General features: G+C 44.1%; 1 protein-coding gene across 1 annotated transcript in view; it reads right to left on the bottom strand.

The window, feature by feature from the left end:
• The window catches only part of LOC126158122 (uncharacterized), a 61,810-nt gene extending 46,479 nt beyond the window's left edge, over nt 1-15,331 (bottom strand). Inside the window, exons 1-2 of the mRNA XM_049916422.1 lie at nt 15,296-15,331; nt 7,861-8,110 (exon numbers count right to left, since the gene is read on the bottom strand). Of these exons, the coding sequence (XP_049772379.1) occupies nt 7,861-8,110; nt 15,296-15,331 (286 nt within the window). The remainder of the gene's footprint in view (nt 1-7,860; nt 8,111-15,295) is intronic.
• Nucleotides 15,332-17,873: the final 2,542 nt, after the last annotated feature.

The following is a 17,873-nucleotide window of genomic DNA, read 5'->3' as shown; positions in this document are numbered from 1 at the left end:
TGTGCAGCTATGCTCGCGCCAGTGTAGACGCGGCTTATTCGTTAACACGCGAGTATTGAGCGCACGGTAGGTGTGGACAGGCGGAGGAAGCTGCAGTTCCAGCTACTGCCTGTCCCATAATTATCCGTGGCTCTGGAGACGACTCGGGGTTCTCATCCAGCGGCAGCACCAGCGGTAACTCGGTATTATCGTCGGCTACATTCTTCGTGATCTGCACACCTACAACATCGTAAGACTGTTAAGTTAGAAATTATAAACTTACTTAGGCATTATCCAGCGACATTTCTTTTACAACGTATGACTAACTTGAATAATAAACTGCAATAGTTAAAGCTTGTAGGGCAACTGTGTTGCCACTGTCCTCAGACATTATTACCAAGGAGGGTCCCTTTCCTTTCCATGCAATCACCGAGTGTCGTAAGAATATGAAAATTGATTAACTGTTTACTGCCAGTTTTGTGTGTTTGCTAATGACCAGCATCAGGATAAACTTTCTGCCTCAGTATTGCATAACAAAGGCTTAAATAATTTGCAATTTTAAGTGTTAGCTTCATTCATTTAATGTGATGTAAAAATTCACTGGCAAAACTAATAACTACAGCTACAGCACAAATTAAGGGTGCACATTTCATTTATTCTATATTTACCTTAGCGATTGACTTCTGCTGGCTTGGTATGTATCTTATTGTTGTTATTTTAAAAGTAAAATCAGTTGCGCATTTGATTACAGTGAATTCAATTCACTCTTTCAATAATCAGAAGTTAGTTACTTGCCTTTTTTTAAATTTTGCTTCACGTTACACTGAGGTTATTGAAAGTCATTTTTTTTACATAACATGGTTTTAGTTACATTTTTTTAAACAGTAACTCCATTTAATTTTACTTTCAAGAATAAGTAACTGAGAACTCAGTGCTTCATAATTCATTTATTTTCTCGTGAACAGTTCTGCTGTGGTAAAGCGTGACAACCTTCTGTTGCCACGCCAGTTATTATTGCTTAAATTTCTTTGCCATTATCTTTCTTAAGGTTCTGGAGATTCTTTGCCTTAGCGGGCTGGCGACCGTTTAATTATCCATTTTCAGCTAGTCATTGTTTTCTTTGTATTAACAGTAATTTTTGTAGTAAATATTACGTGGTACCCTTTTCCACCATCTGCAGTTCGTGAGCTATTGCACTATATTCCACTCATTTCAAAATTATCATCAGTATCTAGCTGAAGTTTAGAATAGATTCTTCCTTCAGAAGAGTCTGTTGCACTTTTTCTCCAACTAACCGGCGTTATTTTCCTTCGGTGACGATAGCCTTACTCACTGTAAAATTTCATTAGGCATATGCGATCAAGGTCAGTATATCGCATCCCAGTAGGCAGATTAGGAAAGAAGAGGTTGCACGTGGCGACGCTGGTGACGGGACAGTGTCAATTTGGTATGGTTTTTGGCACGAATTTTGCGTTGTGCAGATTCGTAGCGAATTACACCCTTTCGCTACGAGTCTGCCGCTCGTGGTCTCGCGGTAGCGTTCTCGCTTCCCGAGCACGGGGTCCCGGGTCCGATTCCCGGCGGGGTCAGGGATTTTCACCTGCCTCGAGATGACTGGGTGTTTGTGTTGTCCTCATCATTTCATCATCATCCAGGAAAGTGGCGAAATTGGACTGAGCAAAGATTGGGTAATTGTACGGGCGCTGATAACCACGCAGTTGAGCGCCCCACAAACCAAACATCATCATCATCATCTTTCGCTACGAATAAAGTCACTCACGCACCGCAGTAATAAGTGGCGGAAATATGCCGCAAAATTTCTAAATTTGCACTACTCACAAAAACAGACAACATGATGGACACAAATGAAACTGATAATTTGATTGTGCGTAACGGGGAACAATCGGTAAAACAAAGGGGAACCCATTGCTGAGGAACCCGCGGCTAGCATCAGAGACGCTACCGCTGAAACACAGGAACTGACAAAAAAGGAATTCTTGGCATTGACAGACGCTACGGAATTCGGAATAAAAATAAAAACCGAATCTAGTGAAGGCGGATACGAGGAAACCATTAAGAAAGAACCAGAGCTAGAGTCAAAACCAGTAATAACTGGAAATATAAGCGATTTGTTGAGCATGTTGATCAGTACAATTAATGCTCAGTCCAAATCAGTTAGTGCTAAAATTAATGCTCAATCCGAATCAATTAACGCTCCGTCAAAACCAATCAAGATTGCGAACAACAATGTTGGAGTTGCTAACACGAAAGTAGGTGAAATCAAGAAAAAGTAATTGTAATGAATACCGAAATCGGCGATCTTAAACAGGACATGACAGAGGTACAGTCAAAAATAGGAAGCAGAAATAGACGTTTTGAGACGGAAGTAGAGAGGATTGAACAGAAACTTGAACAAACTGTTGATCCCGTTATTGAAAATAAAGTAATTGAGAAAGAATTAGCGCGGAAAAACGATAGGGAGAACTTCAGTATAAGACATAGATATTAGAGTGAAGAAACAGCTGACTACGTGTATGAGAAAAAGAAGTAAGTGGAAACGTTACTGACGATCACTTGCCAAGTAGTTATAAAAGTAACCGAACTAGAAAATAAATTAGACGAAAAGCTGCACTATGTGTCATGCCAAGCACATAACACTGGGATCTTACCGAAGGAGGAGCGTTTCGATCCCCTCAAAAAACAGGGTGGATTGCACGCTGCCGACTTTATTAAATATTGCGAAAGGGTATTTCTCGCCCGCCCCCTCTCCTCCCGCCTCCGCCGCCCCCCTCTTCCCCTCTTCCCCTCTCCCCCACCCCCCTCTCCGAAGCCCGAACATCCAAACGGTCATCCGCTCGCGCCCATCGCAGCGGCATTGGTACGGATTCGGGTATGTTCCTACCAGGGGAAGCCGCGCCTGTTGGTGCCACAGAGCATGAAATGGGTTTCTCTCCTGATCTCACATCTCAGAATACAGTCAGCCTCACCACTCACCAAAGAAGGAGAAGGTAACTCATGTCGTGGTACACAACCCCGCGAATTGCATTAAACTGAACAATGAACTGCAATGCCTCTTTAAAGGCCAATTGTGGCCAGTTTACCAGAAGGACCATATCGAGTACATGCTTGACACGAAGGAAGACTACTCCACTGTCCAACACTTTGTGAAATCGAGGGACAGTTGTTACACACATCAGGCTTCCGGCGACAGAAAAACAAAACTTGGAGTTACAGAAGTGGACGTCAGGGATGAAATGCTCCATGTCAGCTTCATGGACTCTTCGGTTCACTAACAGAACAAGAGGGACCATGAGATCCGGAAGTTGATCTCTTTACCAACTCACATTTTCTCCCTTACTAGGAGAGAAGATATCGACTCACGTGGATGACTTCACACTTTTCATTGTTTAGGGTCAATTGCCACTTTTCGCACCATACAGATATCGTGTCTAATTCAATTTGCAATTGCTTCAAATTTTAAGATGACATCACTAAACAGTAAATGACCGTATAATCTGCAAACGGTATAAGAGGGCTGTTCAGACTGTCACCTAAATCGTTTATGTTGGTCATGAACAGTAGAGAGCCAAAAACAGTTCCTTGGGAAATGCCAGATATTATATTTGTTTTACTCGATGACTTTCCGTCAGTTACTAACAACTGTCTCCATTCTGACAGGAAATTACGAATCCAGTTGTACAGCTGAGACGATACTCCATGGGCACGCAATTTGATTAGAAGCCGCTTGAGACGAGCGGTATCAAAAGCCTTCTGGAAATCTGATGATATGGAATCAATTTGATATCCTCTGTCGACAGCACTCATTACTCCGCAAGAATAAAGAGTTAGTTGCGTTTCACAAGAGCAATGTGCATGTTGGCTGTTTGCAAATAAATTGTTTTATTCGACGTAATTCATAATGTTCGAACGCAGCATATGTTCCAAAATCCTACTGCAAATCGACGTTCGTAATATGGGTCTGTAATTCAGCGGATTACTCGTATTTCGTTTTCTTGGGTAATGGTGGGAGTTGTGCAACTTTCCAGTTTTTAGGTATGGATTTTTCGACTAGCGAGCGGTTGTACATAATTGCTAAGTATGGTGCTATTGTAACAGCGTAGTGTGAAAGGAACTTGACTGGTATACAACCTGGACTTGAGGTCTTGCCTTTATTAAGGGCTTTAACTTACTTCGCTACGCCGAGTGTACCACTTCTAAGTTACTAATGTTGGCAGTTGTTGTTAATTCGAACTCTAGTGAAGGAAATTTGGAAAACCATGTCTAGTACTCTGCTTTAGTGGGACCGTCAGCAGTAACATCGCCCTTGTTATCGCGCAGTGAAAGTATTAACTGCGTCTTGCCGCTGGCGTACTTTACGGACGATCGAAATATTTTTGCATTTTCTGCCAGATTTCGAGTTTCGTTGTGGAAACTATTAAAAGCATTTCTCATTGAAGTTCGTGCTAAATTTCGAGCTTCTGTAAAACTTTGACAATCTTGGGGATTTTGCGTTCCTTTATATTTGGCATACTGTTAACGTTGCTGCTGCAACAGTGTTCTGGCCTTTTTCTTTTTTTTTCCCACAGGATTCAGTACCATCTTACAATTAAGGCTTTCACGACCGGATGGTACTGTTGTTGATAATTTTTCCGGGTTATATGGCCGTGGTCCATGGAATACTTCTATTCCTAACGTTTCGTCCAATACTACGTTGGACATCCACAGAGGTATGGCTGGTCCTGTTGAGTCCTGCCAGTCGGCAGGACCACGGCCATATAACCCGGAAGAATTATCAACATCAGTACCATCTCTTATTGATTTATTAGATATGTGACTCTCAATTGACGCCGATAACATTTGTCTGAACTTAAACCACGTCTCATCTACGCTTATATAGTCAGATTGGAAAGAATGGAGACAGTCTCTTAGGAAAGTGTCAAGCGAGTTTTTATCTGCTTTTTTAAATAGACGTCTTTTGTATTATTTTTGGAAGCTTTTGATGTTACGGTATTCAGTCATGCTGAACGACCTTGTGGTTATTAATTCCTACATCTGTCAAGATGCTCCCTATTGGTTCAGTATTATTTGTCGCTAAAAGTTCAAGTATGTTTTCACAACCATTTACACTTCGAGTGCTCTCCCGAACTAATTAATCAAAATAATTTTCACAATAACCATTTAGTACGAATTCGGACGATGTTTTATGCCTAGCATCGACTTTAAACACGTATTTTCGCCAACATATTTTACGCCTTCAGACACTACAAATTCGTCCAAGTTCTACACTGGCAGCTCACAGAAGCCTAACCGCATGTTGCAATGACCAGCAGACTGCCAGCTAGTAGGAAATGTTGAGGAGTTGCGACAAAAACAGAAGCTATCGCAGCTCGGGGAAACAACCGAGTACCCAAGACTGCAAGCGGAGCATAATGGCATCATGGAAACCGAGGGATATTGTCACACCAGCAACAAAGCAGAGTTCTGGAAGAAAGGCTAGGTACAACGGAACTTTTAAGTGTTCAGGTGTGGAGGCAGCAGAAAAGAGCCTCTGCGAGATGAAGTCACTAGGAGAGCTGACAGCGAGGTAAAACAAGGAGCGCACGGGAAGCGTCAACATAAATGCCCCACCTTCTTAACAAATGTGTGGTGCCAGCTGCACTGTCAGCTTTCGAGGCGACACCGACGGGTCGCGGAGGCCGTCATCACCCTGCAGATCTTCTGAAGGCTTGACGTGCGTGACCTGGACACTGTCATTCGCCTTCAAGTGGGCGGGCGCAGTTGCTACGCATCCTGTTCCTATGGCAGATACCGATGCTACTGGCTCCTGTTTCCTAAAGAGGGGCTGAGAGCCGATCTCTTAGAGCCAGTGAACACTTCAGTTGGACCTGTGTCGTCACTCCTCAGCGCAAATCTTCGACGTCAGTGAGCTTGATGCTGCCGGAGTTCGCGGGTCGACAGCCGCCTCATAACGAAACAGCTGCCACTCGATGCTTCGCTGTGCTGACGGTGCTGCGGGTCCATACTGTATTACAGCTCAAAAGGAGAAATTAATGTTTTTAAGCTGGTAATATTAAGCTCGTTGTTATTGAACTAGTATGTGTAGTGTCTCTGTATGTATGTGAAGGACAGTATCAATTTCCAGAGAGACGTCGGCTAATCCCACAGCGTACGTAATTTCGTACACGTTGACAAGTTATTCTCGTGGTGTAGAAGCAGGTGCTGACTCCGACAGTCGTCTGTAGAATTCTTGAAATGTAAGAGAAAGAAAACTACTATATTACCTTCTCGAATTGGGATACTGACTATCGCATCTGGTCATTCGTTGATTGTCTGCGAGTGAAATGAGTTCGCTTCAGCGGAGAAAACTTACTCTATGCTTTTGACCATGTTATTGAAGCAGCAAACATCGAACATCAAATGTTCTAAGTCCTATACAAGCTTTTCGTATATTACAGTTCATCAGAGAATATTTTGATCAAAAATAAATACGAGAATTTACCTTTGAAATGCACCAGCCTGTATTATGTCTTTCACTCAACACCAGATTAACGTTACAATCGCTTGTTAATCTCAAATAAACACAAATTATACAATATGGTGGCTAACAATGACTGTTTCATTGCGCACACTTCATACACATCCTCTCGTTACCCTGTCTCGCAACAAAGTCCAGTCACATACTCATTTTCTTACATTTCTTCGCTTACAATGGAGCCACGCTAAGCCAAGGAATAAATATATCGCTCGCACAGGCGAAATATGTCTCCTCGCCATATATATTAACGTTGAACTAACAGATGTTGTGTTAGCTGTACTATCTAAGTAATGAGGCACGCAAAGACGATACTGTCATACAGTCTGATATCTGTGTTATTGCCAATAATGCCTTCTTAGCGAATCTGGGATTGAACTAGTATAATATTGAGGTTCGATTTAAGTCACCACCATACCTATTTCAAATGAGATCCCAGTTTTCTTTGATATGCTCAACAATTGTGTCATCTGAGTTGGGGGAGAAGGGGGCGGAGTTCTGCAAAAGACACCAATTGTTAATTTTTTCAGATTGGTTGGTTGGTTGGTTTGTAGGTTCAAATGGCTCTGAGCACTATGGGACTTAACATCTGAGGTCATCAGTCCCATAGAACTTAGAACTACTTAAACCTAACTAACGTAAGGACATCACACACATCCATGCCCGAGGCAGGATTCGAACCTGCGACCATAGCGGTCGCGCGGGGTTGGTTTGTAGATTAAAGGGACTAAACTGCGTGGTTATCACTCTATTCCGGTTGTCAAATGTAAACTCTATCCACACAGTAGATAGTTTCTATCTACTTCAATTTCACAACATGGTAACTACTTCTAACAACAGTAAACAGCCCAGCTGTATTTAATGTGCCCCTTCTGAACACGGTTAGGTGCTTTATTAAAATTTCAGATTACTTAGGCTTTAGCCAGCTTCCCACACCTACAACTGTTTGAGCTTCATCGACTTCTATTAGGGCTTAAAACTCCGGTTCTTTCCCAACACAAATACTCCTACATTACCGATTGCTGCTAGGTCTATCTCCGTGTGCTTACGCTGCATCCTTTTAGAGATTGTCTCCAGTTAAGACACCGCTTGTGTGACCTGGGAAAAAAATCCTGCCCATTTTCGTGACTCTCGGTTTCGTCCTACCTTATTCCCCGAAAGCTCGCTGAAAAGTTTGGAAACTGAAACATGAAAAAATAGTACACGCTGAGCTATAATTCTGATAACATACCAACGTTGAGCGCTTAGGCTATTGTGAGAATGCGAGGTTCCCCAAACGGCACCTGTTTACGGGATATGAAAGGAGATGAAATCGTCGCGCATGCTGTCAGAAATATTCCGAGAGTGACAGTGTGGCGGCGGGACGAAATTAGCAAAGTTGTCGCGCCGTGGCGGCCGCCGCCGCTGGCGGGCGTGGCTTTTGCGCAGGTAGCAGGAGGGCGGCCACGGCCGCAGCCGGCACGCCTCATTACCTGCCCTGCTTTGTAGGCAGCGCCAGTCAAAGCTGGCCCCACGCGCGCTCGCTGGCCTGCACTGCTGAGCTGCAAATATGCTGGCGTGGCCTGGAACGCGCCGGCTACACGCGTCGCCGCCGCGCGCCTGCGTCCAAAGGAGGCCGCGTATTTCCGTACCGCTAAGAGTTGCGTCCTACTTCCGCCGAAAAACGATTCCCGGAAAATGGAACACAAAATCTCTTCAGTTGCTATGACTCTTTGCTAGACCAGTGTAGTCTACAGTAGCAACTAGGTAAGAACAGCCGGTCAATCATGTCTTCATAGTGCTTCCTACCGTAACCAGGAGCTCTCCACAACATCCTGCTCGACTGTTTCCTGATGATTATAGGAGTCTAGGATTGGACTACTATAATATTGAGGTTCGACTGAAGTCACCACCAAGTGTGATTGGGATACCTATTTAAAATTAGATCCCAGTTTTCTTTGAAATGCTCTGCAATTGTATCATCTGAGTTTGGATGGGAGGGGGGGGGGGGGGTCCGCAATAGGCACCAATTGTTAATTTTTTCAGGTTGTTTGGTTGGTTTGTAGATTAAAGGGACTAAAGTGCGTGGTTATCACTCTATTCCGGTTGTCAAATGTAAACTCTACCCACACAGTAGATGTTTTCTATCTACTTAAATTTCACAACTGACAGCAGTAAACAGTCCAGCTGTATTTAATCTGTCCCTTCTGAACACGGTTAGGTCCTTTATAAAAATTTCAGATTACTTAGGCTTTAGCCAGCTTCCCACACCTGTAACCGTTGGAGCTTCATCGACTTCTATTAGAGCTTGAAACTCACCCCCCCCCCCCCCTCCCTCCTTCCCAGGAAACATAACACCAAGTATCACCATGATAAAGGCCCCAGTTCCGCGAGAAAAAGGGTACAAAAATTTGTTCAGGTATACCAGACGTAACTGAAGCCACTCATTTTTGATTAGATATGGCAGAGCAGTGATTCCCAACCTGAAAGTAATTACCCCCTGAGGGGTAAAATGAGATTTTCTGAGAGGTAAAAAGAAGAGGGTTATAGTGTGTTCTGGTCACAAAACTAAGCTATTTTTAAAATATAGTTAATGTTGTGTATGGCCTGTCATAGAAAAGTTGGACAGGAGCAGAAATGATTAGTGCACAAGTAACTCATCAAACAGAACATTTAATTTTTTTGTATTTTTCTAAACGTACGAAGAATTATTACAAATGATGCAACAAGAAACAGACGCCAGCTATTGAGATGTCAACAAGGATCAAGCACGCATGAAGGGGTCGTAGCGAAGAGGCTCCAAGTGCAAGTGAGTGAATGGCTGCCACCGGCCGTCCCTTATTGCGGCGGCACAGGGCGCTCGGAGTGCAGAACTGCTGGAGGTGTGGCATAACGGAAGCACATGACTGGGACCATGCGATCCTATGCAGTTGCTATCGACATCGAACGGAAAGTTGCAATTCCAGTACCAACATAACAAAGCCCGTGAGGTGGTATCGATATGGGATACCACAGTTACTATTGTCACTATTTCATAAGACCGTAATAGTGACTGCTGAAATACCCACAGTTGCATTCTTTTTCAAATACTAGTATTAACTTGCAACACTATATGAAGGAGGTTACACCTTGTGAAACGAATATTGTTCCTCTCGTAGTCCACCACCTACAGACATACTTTGAACTTCATACCATGCATATATGATAGTGCAACTGAAATACATACATCACATACATTTTAATGTGTCATGAAAATGCCTTCTCTGAGTTGCAGGTAGCTCATGAAATAAGCTAGACATTGTATTGTATTGTATTGTATTGAACTGGGGACCTACAAACGACGGACAGGCTCCATCCCCGCCGTAGCCCTCAGTGGTTCACATCCCCACAACAGCCTACACCATTTCACTCACCCCTCCGCCACCCCACACCGAAACCAGGTTTACTGTGCGGTTCGGCTCCCAGTGCCCCCCCCCCCCCCCCCCACCCCACTGCGTTAGACTGCACGGCTAACCGGGCGGGCGAAGCTAGACATTGAAAAGCACCTTTAGTGAGTCTCAGTGACTAATGAAAACCACATCGGCTGTATTATCACTAATTTATAATGCTACAAGTGACGACCAGCACGTTAAACCTGTAATAACACAGTTGAGATCGTTTTAATTCATTATTAGAATTACAGTCATCTGTAGTGCTCCCAGTATTGAGTGGGGTACTCAAAGGTGTGTTCCTGCTGGGTTTCTCGCTGCCTAACAGGGGCTTCCATCTGTTTGGCCCAAAGAAAGGATGCACTCTGCGGAAAGCAGTACGTGGTGATGGTGAGGTTATTGATGCAACAAGACGACGTCTCCAACATCGATTAGTATAGCAAGAGGACACACAGTTCCTCCAGTAAGTTGGCAGGAATCTGTCACATTGATCGCAGATTATGTTGAAAAACAGAGTTTTGTAGCCAAAAGAGTGGGGAATAATGTGGTGTATTGCAATCTAGAATAAAACGAATCTGCTTGCATAAGAAAACTTGTTGCATTAATTATTGAAGACCTGCTGTACAAGGAATCGTGTACCACTCACAGAAGTGTAACATGGAGTGAGATGAATGGACGTAAAAACATACTAACCGATAGCGACTGGAGATAAGTGTCACTCCTTGTCAATTGACAATAGATTTCAAACCCGACAGAATTTCTGTTGTCGGTGAAAGCAGGTCCCTTATCAATCAGTTCCTGACCCACTGTTCTAAAGGGAACTAGCTGCAAATGGCGTTTGAACCCGGTTATTTCGTATAAATCCGTTGCCCACTGTGACACTTAGAGCTCCACATCATCAAATGGGCTGACTGGAGCCGTTCAGTGTGGTCCGACGAGTTGGGTCACTGTGTACCTTAAAGTGATACAAGGTGTCAAGTGCACTGACGATCCAGTGAGGCATTCACTCTGCACTGTGTGGTGGTGTTGTTCAGCACAGAGATGGCTATGACATGTTTTGGGGATGTTCGCTTTACTATGAATGTAGGTTACTCATTCAGGTTACTGTGAACATGTGAACTTGAACCAAGATTTTTAATACAGTATTCTCTGCAGCCAAAAGTAAAAGTTTCTTCTACAAGACAAGTATGCTGTGGACACGTACCTGTTCCAATAAGACAACAGTAATTTTCACAGGGCTTCACCGTAACGTTCCTGATTCGACGAACGTTCAGTTATATCGCAGCTGACTGTCCAATCGATCTTAATCCTATAGAAACTGGAACAGGAGGTGAAACGTAGCCGTCACCATGCGCACACTGTGTTAGCCCTAGAACAGTGGTTCGCCGGCCGGTGCGGCCGAGCGGTTCTAGGCGCTTCAGTCTGGAACCGCGCGACCGCTACGGTCGCAGGTTCGAATCCTGCCTCGGGCATGGATGTGTGTGATGTCCTTAGGTTAATTAGGTTTAAGTAGCTCTAAGTTCTAGGGGACTGATGACCTCAGATGTTAAGTCCCATAGTGCTCAGAGCCATTTGAACCAATTTTTTAGAACAGTGGTTCCCAATGAGAGAGCTGTCAGGTAACTAGTATACCCCTCCGTATCATCAACGTTAGCGTCTAGCTAAATTTTAGAAGGAAACAGAATTTTCTTTGAATGGTTTTATTTTTAAAATTATTTTTCGATTTTGTAGGTGGTTCATTAGACCTCGAACTGATGGGTGAATAACTGTTACTGCTTATTTCTAACATCCTTTTTTGATAGAATGACGAAGCTATTCTCAGTGCATCGCGAATGGTACCTACAACTCCTTCGCAGAAAAGAAATGTAACTATCCGCATTGACGGCAGACACTTCGTACAAAACACACTTACTTTGCGCCTAGTGCATTTGCTTCACCCGCACCCTGCAGTCTCTATTTAATATCATCTGAGTTCAAATATGTGCACTATACTTGATGTTTGTGAACGTCTCACTTCGCAAATGACAGAAATTAGAAAACTTCAAGCTGCCAGTACTTTGTGTAACTGTGATCACGAAGTGGCCGAGCGGTTCTAGGCGCTACGGTCGCAGGTTCGAATCCTGCCACGGGCATGGATGTGTGTGATATCCTTAGGTTAGTTAGGTTTAAGTAGTTCTAAGTTCTAGGGGACTGATGACCTCAGAAGTTAAGTCCCATAGTGCTCAGAGCCATTTGAACCATTTTTTTTTAACTGTGGTCGGCTGTCTAAGTAATTCAGACTCGAATTTCTTCTTGCCAGAAACTATCAAAGCTGCTCCACATACAATACCAAGATCAGTTATATAAATAAGAAGGATAGTTTTTAAATAGCTTGATAAAGTTAAATCGGATTCAGGGATAGTGAAAAATTGTAAGTAGGTATTGCTATAATATTGATGAATTATCGAAACAGTTTAGAATCCAATTACTTCTTTCTAGAAACAATGAATCCATACATGCACATCAGTCTGAAATCGTTTGCTGGAACACATCTCGTAACGTGAAGAGAGATACAAGCGCAGATATCTGAATTTTAAAACCGTTCTATGTAACATGCTAGTAAAAAAAGGAAGGGTATACGAACGAATATTTTTATAAGCTTAGCAAGTATTTGTACAAGGCACCTGCGACAAAGTATATTTTTCTTTCTTGACGTAGCAGCGCTCCCTTGAGGCAGAAATTTCCTATTTACAGTTACGGTTGCGCATCCAGCTCGTGTTTGCATTTCAGCTTGTTTCGCAAGCTATCAGAAGAAAAATTGTCACCAATATATCTTGTCAGCAATAAGACTTCCGCTCATGGTACATTTCGATCAGAATCGCTTTCAGAAGAGATAAATGAACAAAACAAACTCTCCGCTTCCCTCTCGGCCTGCGATGGAAAGACGGCCGCTATAAAAGCCGCCGAGCTGAGAAATAAAATCAAACCATAAATTGAATCTGTCATGTAACGAATGTTTCTGTTTATTTCACGCCGTGATTTACGTCGCCCGGCAACACAAATCCCGGCACACGTGGAGACGCGCTGGATGGGCGATGCCCGAAACATTCGTCGACCTGGTTACGTTCACCAGAGGTTCATGTCCCTTCCGATAGCGGCGCGGAAAAGCCATTACGTATAGTCCAGTCCGACGAGGAACCAACGCAGCTGAATGAATCGTTTGACGTTTCATTTGTAGCAAACTTAACGTATCGTCATCGAGAAAGCGTGAAATGTTTAAATATAAACAGGTTTGTGTTTAGGAGTTTAAAGTACAGAATTACAACGAAGGCGTTGGGCGGGGAGGGGCGGAAGGGGGAAAGGGGTTTGGGAAAGGCGGGGTGTAATATACCTTTTATTACGGTATGTTTCACTTACGCATGCAAATCAGATACAGGGCGTTACAAAAAGGTGTGGCCAATCTTTCAGGAAACATTCCTCACACACAAATAAAAAAAAGATGTTATGTAGACATGTGTCCGGAAATGCTTAATTTCCATGTTAGAGCTCATTTTAGTTTCGTCAGTATGTACTGTACTTCCTCAATTCACCACCATTATTTCATACGGGATACTCCACCTGTGCTGTTAGAACATGTGCCTTTACAAGTACGACACAACATGTGGTTTATGCACGATGGAGCTCCTGCACATTGCAGTCGAAGTGTTCGTACGCTTCTCAACAACAGATTCGGTGACCGGTGGATTTGTAGAGGCGGACCAACTCCATGGCCTCCACGCTCTCCTGACCTCAACCCTCTTGACTTTCATTTATGGGGGCATTTGAAAGCTCTTGTCTACGCAACCCCGGTAGCAAATGTAGAGACTCTTCGTGCTCGTATTGTGGACGGCTGTGATACAATACGCCATTCTCCAGGGCTGCATCAGCGCATCAGGGATTGCATGCGACGGAGGGTGGATGTATGTATCCTCGCTAAGGGAGGACATTTTGAATATTTCCTGTAACAAAGTGTTTGAAGTCACGCTGGTACGTTCTGTTGCTGTGTGTTTCCATTCCATGATTATTGTCATTTGAAGAGAAGTAATAAAATGAGCTCTAACATGGAAAGTAAGCGTTTCCGGACACATGTCCACATAACATATTTTCTTTGTTTGTGTGTGAGGAATGATTCCTGAAAGTTTGGCCGTACCTTTTTGTAACACCCTGTATATTTATTCGTAGTGTCCCAATTTATTGACCAGAGTAACACTGTTTTTACGGTAGCAGTCTGTTGCACTCCGTAAGTTTGATCCCCATGCTACGTTGTATTGTTTCTATTCTTTATCAAGGAGAAGCACGTAATGTCATTACCTTTTGGTCTAGAGCTGTGCTGGAGATGTAAGTGTAATTGGATTTTGCGTTATTGATGCCATTGCTCATTGTATAAGTTACTGACTTTCATTACGGAAGATTGATTAATAAAAATCTCTCAAAAGACATTGTGAGGCTTAACTAGATTTTTTGCGCCTCTTTATTATTTATAACCACTTTGTTTAATATTTCAGAAATTTACTCTGGTATGGAGAAATCTGGAGTTCGATAGGACTGCAAGCGAGTCTTCAGAGGTCATTAATTAATTTCACAAACCTCGCACAAAAGCCGTCGATCTCTACAGTGCGGTGAGCATTGCACTGAGCGCAGACGTATTTCCGCCACCACTTCCTTTACAGAATCTTCACTACTTCTGTTTTATTGGAAGTTACGATTTCAGAACTAATTTCAGTTGAAAAGTCCAATGTCAGAACTTAATTAAGTATTTTATTTAAAATTAATCAGCCTTTAAACATAGGTGATCATTGAGGGAGGGTGGTGATAGATTATCGCCCTGCCGATTTCAGCGTTATTAGGGATGAAACTCTTGCTCAGTCTGTCAAAGACAGAGGACGTGATCTGATTAGAGGCAACAACATGAAAAACATGAATTTGGGCGATCCTTACCAACATAAGACTAATGTCCTGACTACAGTACTACCTCGTTTAATAGGAACTAGCTTCTCTTCCATGCCACGTAAGACCAAGGGATGTCGACCGGTCGCCGTGTCATCCTCTGCCTCGTCGCGTCATGTGGATGCGATATTCAGGGGCATGTGATCAGCACACCGCCCTCCCGGCCGTTTCGCCTACTTTCCAGACCGTGGAGCCGGTACTACTTGTCAAGTAGCAGCTCAATTGGGATCACGAAGCTGAGTGCACCTCATACCCCTCCCCCCATCACGCAAAAATACTAGGAATCGAACCCGGGTTTTCCGCACTGTAGCAATCTACGCTAACCACCCAGCTACGGGGACTGACTCGTTCAATAACAAGCACTGCATAAATGTGCACAACTTAAAACTGTGTGTCGGAATTGATGTCTTACTTGCACACCTTCACGCTGCAGCCGGGAATCTTCCATTTACGTAATACTAGGGCAGCAGAGCACAGACTTCGATATACAAATATGCAGGGTCCAACCCCGAAACGCAACACGTGCACTACTGGCCATTAAAATTGCTACACCACGAAGATGACGTGCTACAGACGCGAAATTTAACCGACAGGAAGAAGATGCTGTAATATGCAAATGATTAGCTTTTCAGAGCATTCACACAAGGTTGGCGCCGGTGGCGACACCTACAACGTGCTGACATGAGGAAATTTTCCAACCGATTTCTCATACAAAAACGGCAGTTGACCGGCGTTGCCTGGTGAAACGTTATTGTGATGCCTCGTGTAAGGAGGAGAAATCCGTACCATCACGTTTCCGACTTTGTTAAAGGTCGGATTGTAGCCTATCGCGATTGCGGTTTATCGTATCGCGACATTGCTGCTCGCTTTGGTCGAGATCCAATGACTGTTAGCGGAATATGGAATCGGTGGGTTCAGGAGGGTAATACGGAACGTCGCGCTGGATCCCAAAAAAATAGTTCAAATGGCTCTGAGCACTATGGGACTTAACATCTATGGTCATCAGTCCCCTAGAACTTAGAACTACTTAAACCTAACTAACCTAAGGACAGCACACAACACCCAGCCATCACGAGGCAGAGAAAATCCCTGACCCCGCCGGGAATCGAACCTGGGAACCCGGGCGTGGGAAGCGAGAACGCTACCGCACGACCACGAGATGCGGGCATATGCTGGATCCCAAAGGCCTCGTATCACTAGCAGTCGAGATGACAGGCATTTTAGCCGCATGGCTGTAACGGACCAGAGTAGCCACGTCTCGATCCCTGTGTCAACAGATGGGGTCGTTTGCAAGACGACAACCATCTGGACGAACAGTTCGACGACGTTTGCAGCAGCATGGACTATCAGCTCGGAGACCGTGGCTGCGGTTACCCTTGACGCTGCATCACAGACAGGAGCGCCTGCGATGGTGTACTCAACGACGAACCTGGGTGCACGAATGGCAAAACGTCATATTTTCGGATGAATCCAGGTTCTGTTTACAGCATCGTGATGGTCTCATCCGTGTTTGGCGACATCGCGGTGAACGCACATTGGAAGCGTGTATTTGTCATCGCCATACTGGCGTATCACCCGGCGTGATGGTATTGGGTGCCATTGGTTACACGTCTCGCTCACCTCTTGTTCGCATTGACGGAACTTTGAGCAGTGGACGTTACATTTCAGATGTGCTACGACCTGTGGCTCTACCCTTCATTTGATCCCTGCGAAACCCTACATTTCAGCAGGATAATGCACGACCGCATGCTGCAGGTCCTGTACGGGCCTTTCTGGATACAGAAAATGTTCGACTGCTGCCATGGCCAGCACATTGTCGAGATCTCTCACCAACTTTCTCTGCCTCGTGATGACTGGGTGTTGTGTGCTGTCCTTAGTTAGTTAGGTTTAAGTAGTTCTAAGTTCTAGGGGACTGATGACCATAGATGTTAGGTCCCATAGTGCTCAGATCTATTTGAACCATCTCTCACCAACTGAAAACGTCTGGTCAATGGTGGCCGAGCAACTGGCCCGTCACAATACGCCAGTCACTACTCTTGATGAACTGTGGTATCGTGCTGAAGCTGCATGGGCAGCTGTACCTGTACACACCATCCAAGCTCTGTTTGACTCAATGCCCAGGCGTATGAAGGGCGTTATTACGGCCAGAGTTGGTTGTTCTGGGTACTGATTTCTCAGGGTCTATGTACCCAAATTGCGTGAAAACGTAATCAGATGTCAGTTTTAGTATAATATATTTGTCTAATGAATACCCGTTTATCGTCTGCATTTCTTCTTTGTGTAGCAGTTTTAATGGCCAGTAGTGTATATACCTTATTACGTATGATCACAGCTAATATTTCTGTAAAAAGAACGAATACTTATCAATAAGAGTTATTGCTTTTGTTATGGTGTATAACTTTTGTATTATAGTGTAGTTCGACACAAATTCTCAATGGAAGATATGTTGTGTCCAGCCCGCCGTGTGTAAGAGGTGTAGGATTATCTTGCTTCAGAAAGACTGCTTTCGAATTTTTCTGGTAATTTATGTTCTCAGGCAAACAGGATACCAGGCATCTGTAGCCAGCCCCTCACTTCATTCTAGTTATGCAAATGTATTGAATCAGTAGTATGACAGGCAGATCTTGTTCTTACGTAATGTACGGCACAATTCTCAAGGAGCATATGTGAAATGTTCAAATGTGTGTGAATTTCCAAGAGACCAAATTGCGAAGGTCATCAGTCCCTAGACTTACACACTACTTGAACTGACTTACGCTAAAGACAGCACACACACCCATGCCCGAGGGAGGAGTCGAACCTCCGGTGGGAGGGGCCGCCTCTAACCGCGCGGCGGGCATGTGTGAAGATTGCTGAGATTACGTGCTGCTAATTTTAATAATTCTCCGTGTGGCCACGGGGTGCACTTAGGACACGGCTGGAACCAAGGTCAGCGCCTGGGGAACCGTTCGCCTGCAAACCATTGAACAGACGAGCGCCGCGATGCGTTT

The sequence above is a fragment of the Schistocerca cancellata genome, chromosome 2 (genome assembly GCF_023864275.1).
Source record: "Schistocerca cancellata isolate TAMUIC-IGC-003103 chromosome 2, iqSchCanc2.1, whole genome shotgun sequence".
NCBI classification, from domain to species: Eukaryota; Metazoa; Arthropoda; class Insecta; order Orthoptera; family Acrididae; genus Schistocerca; species Schistocerca cancellata.
The sequence above is the reverse complement of the archived record's forward strand: the minus strand, read 5'-3'. Positions and strand labels throughout refer to the sequence as shown.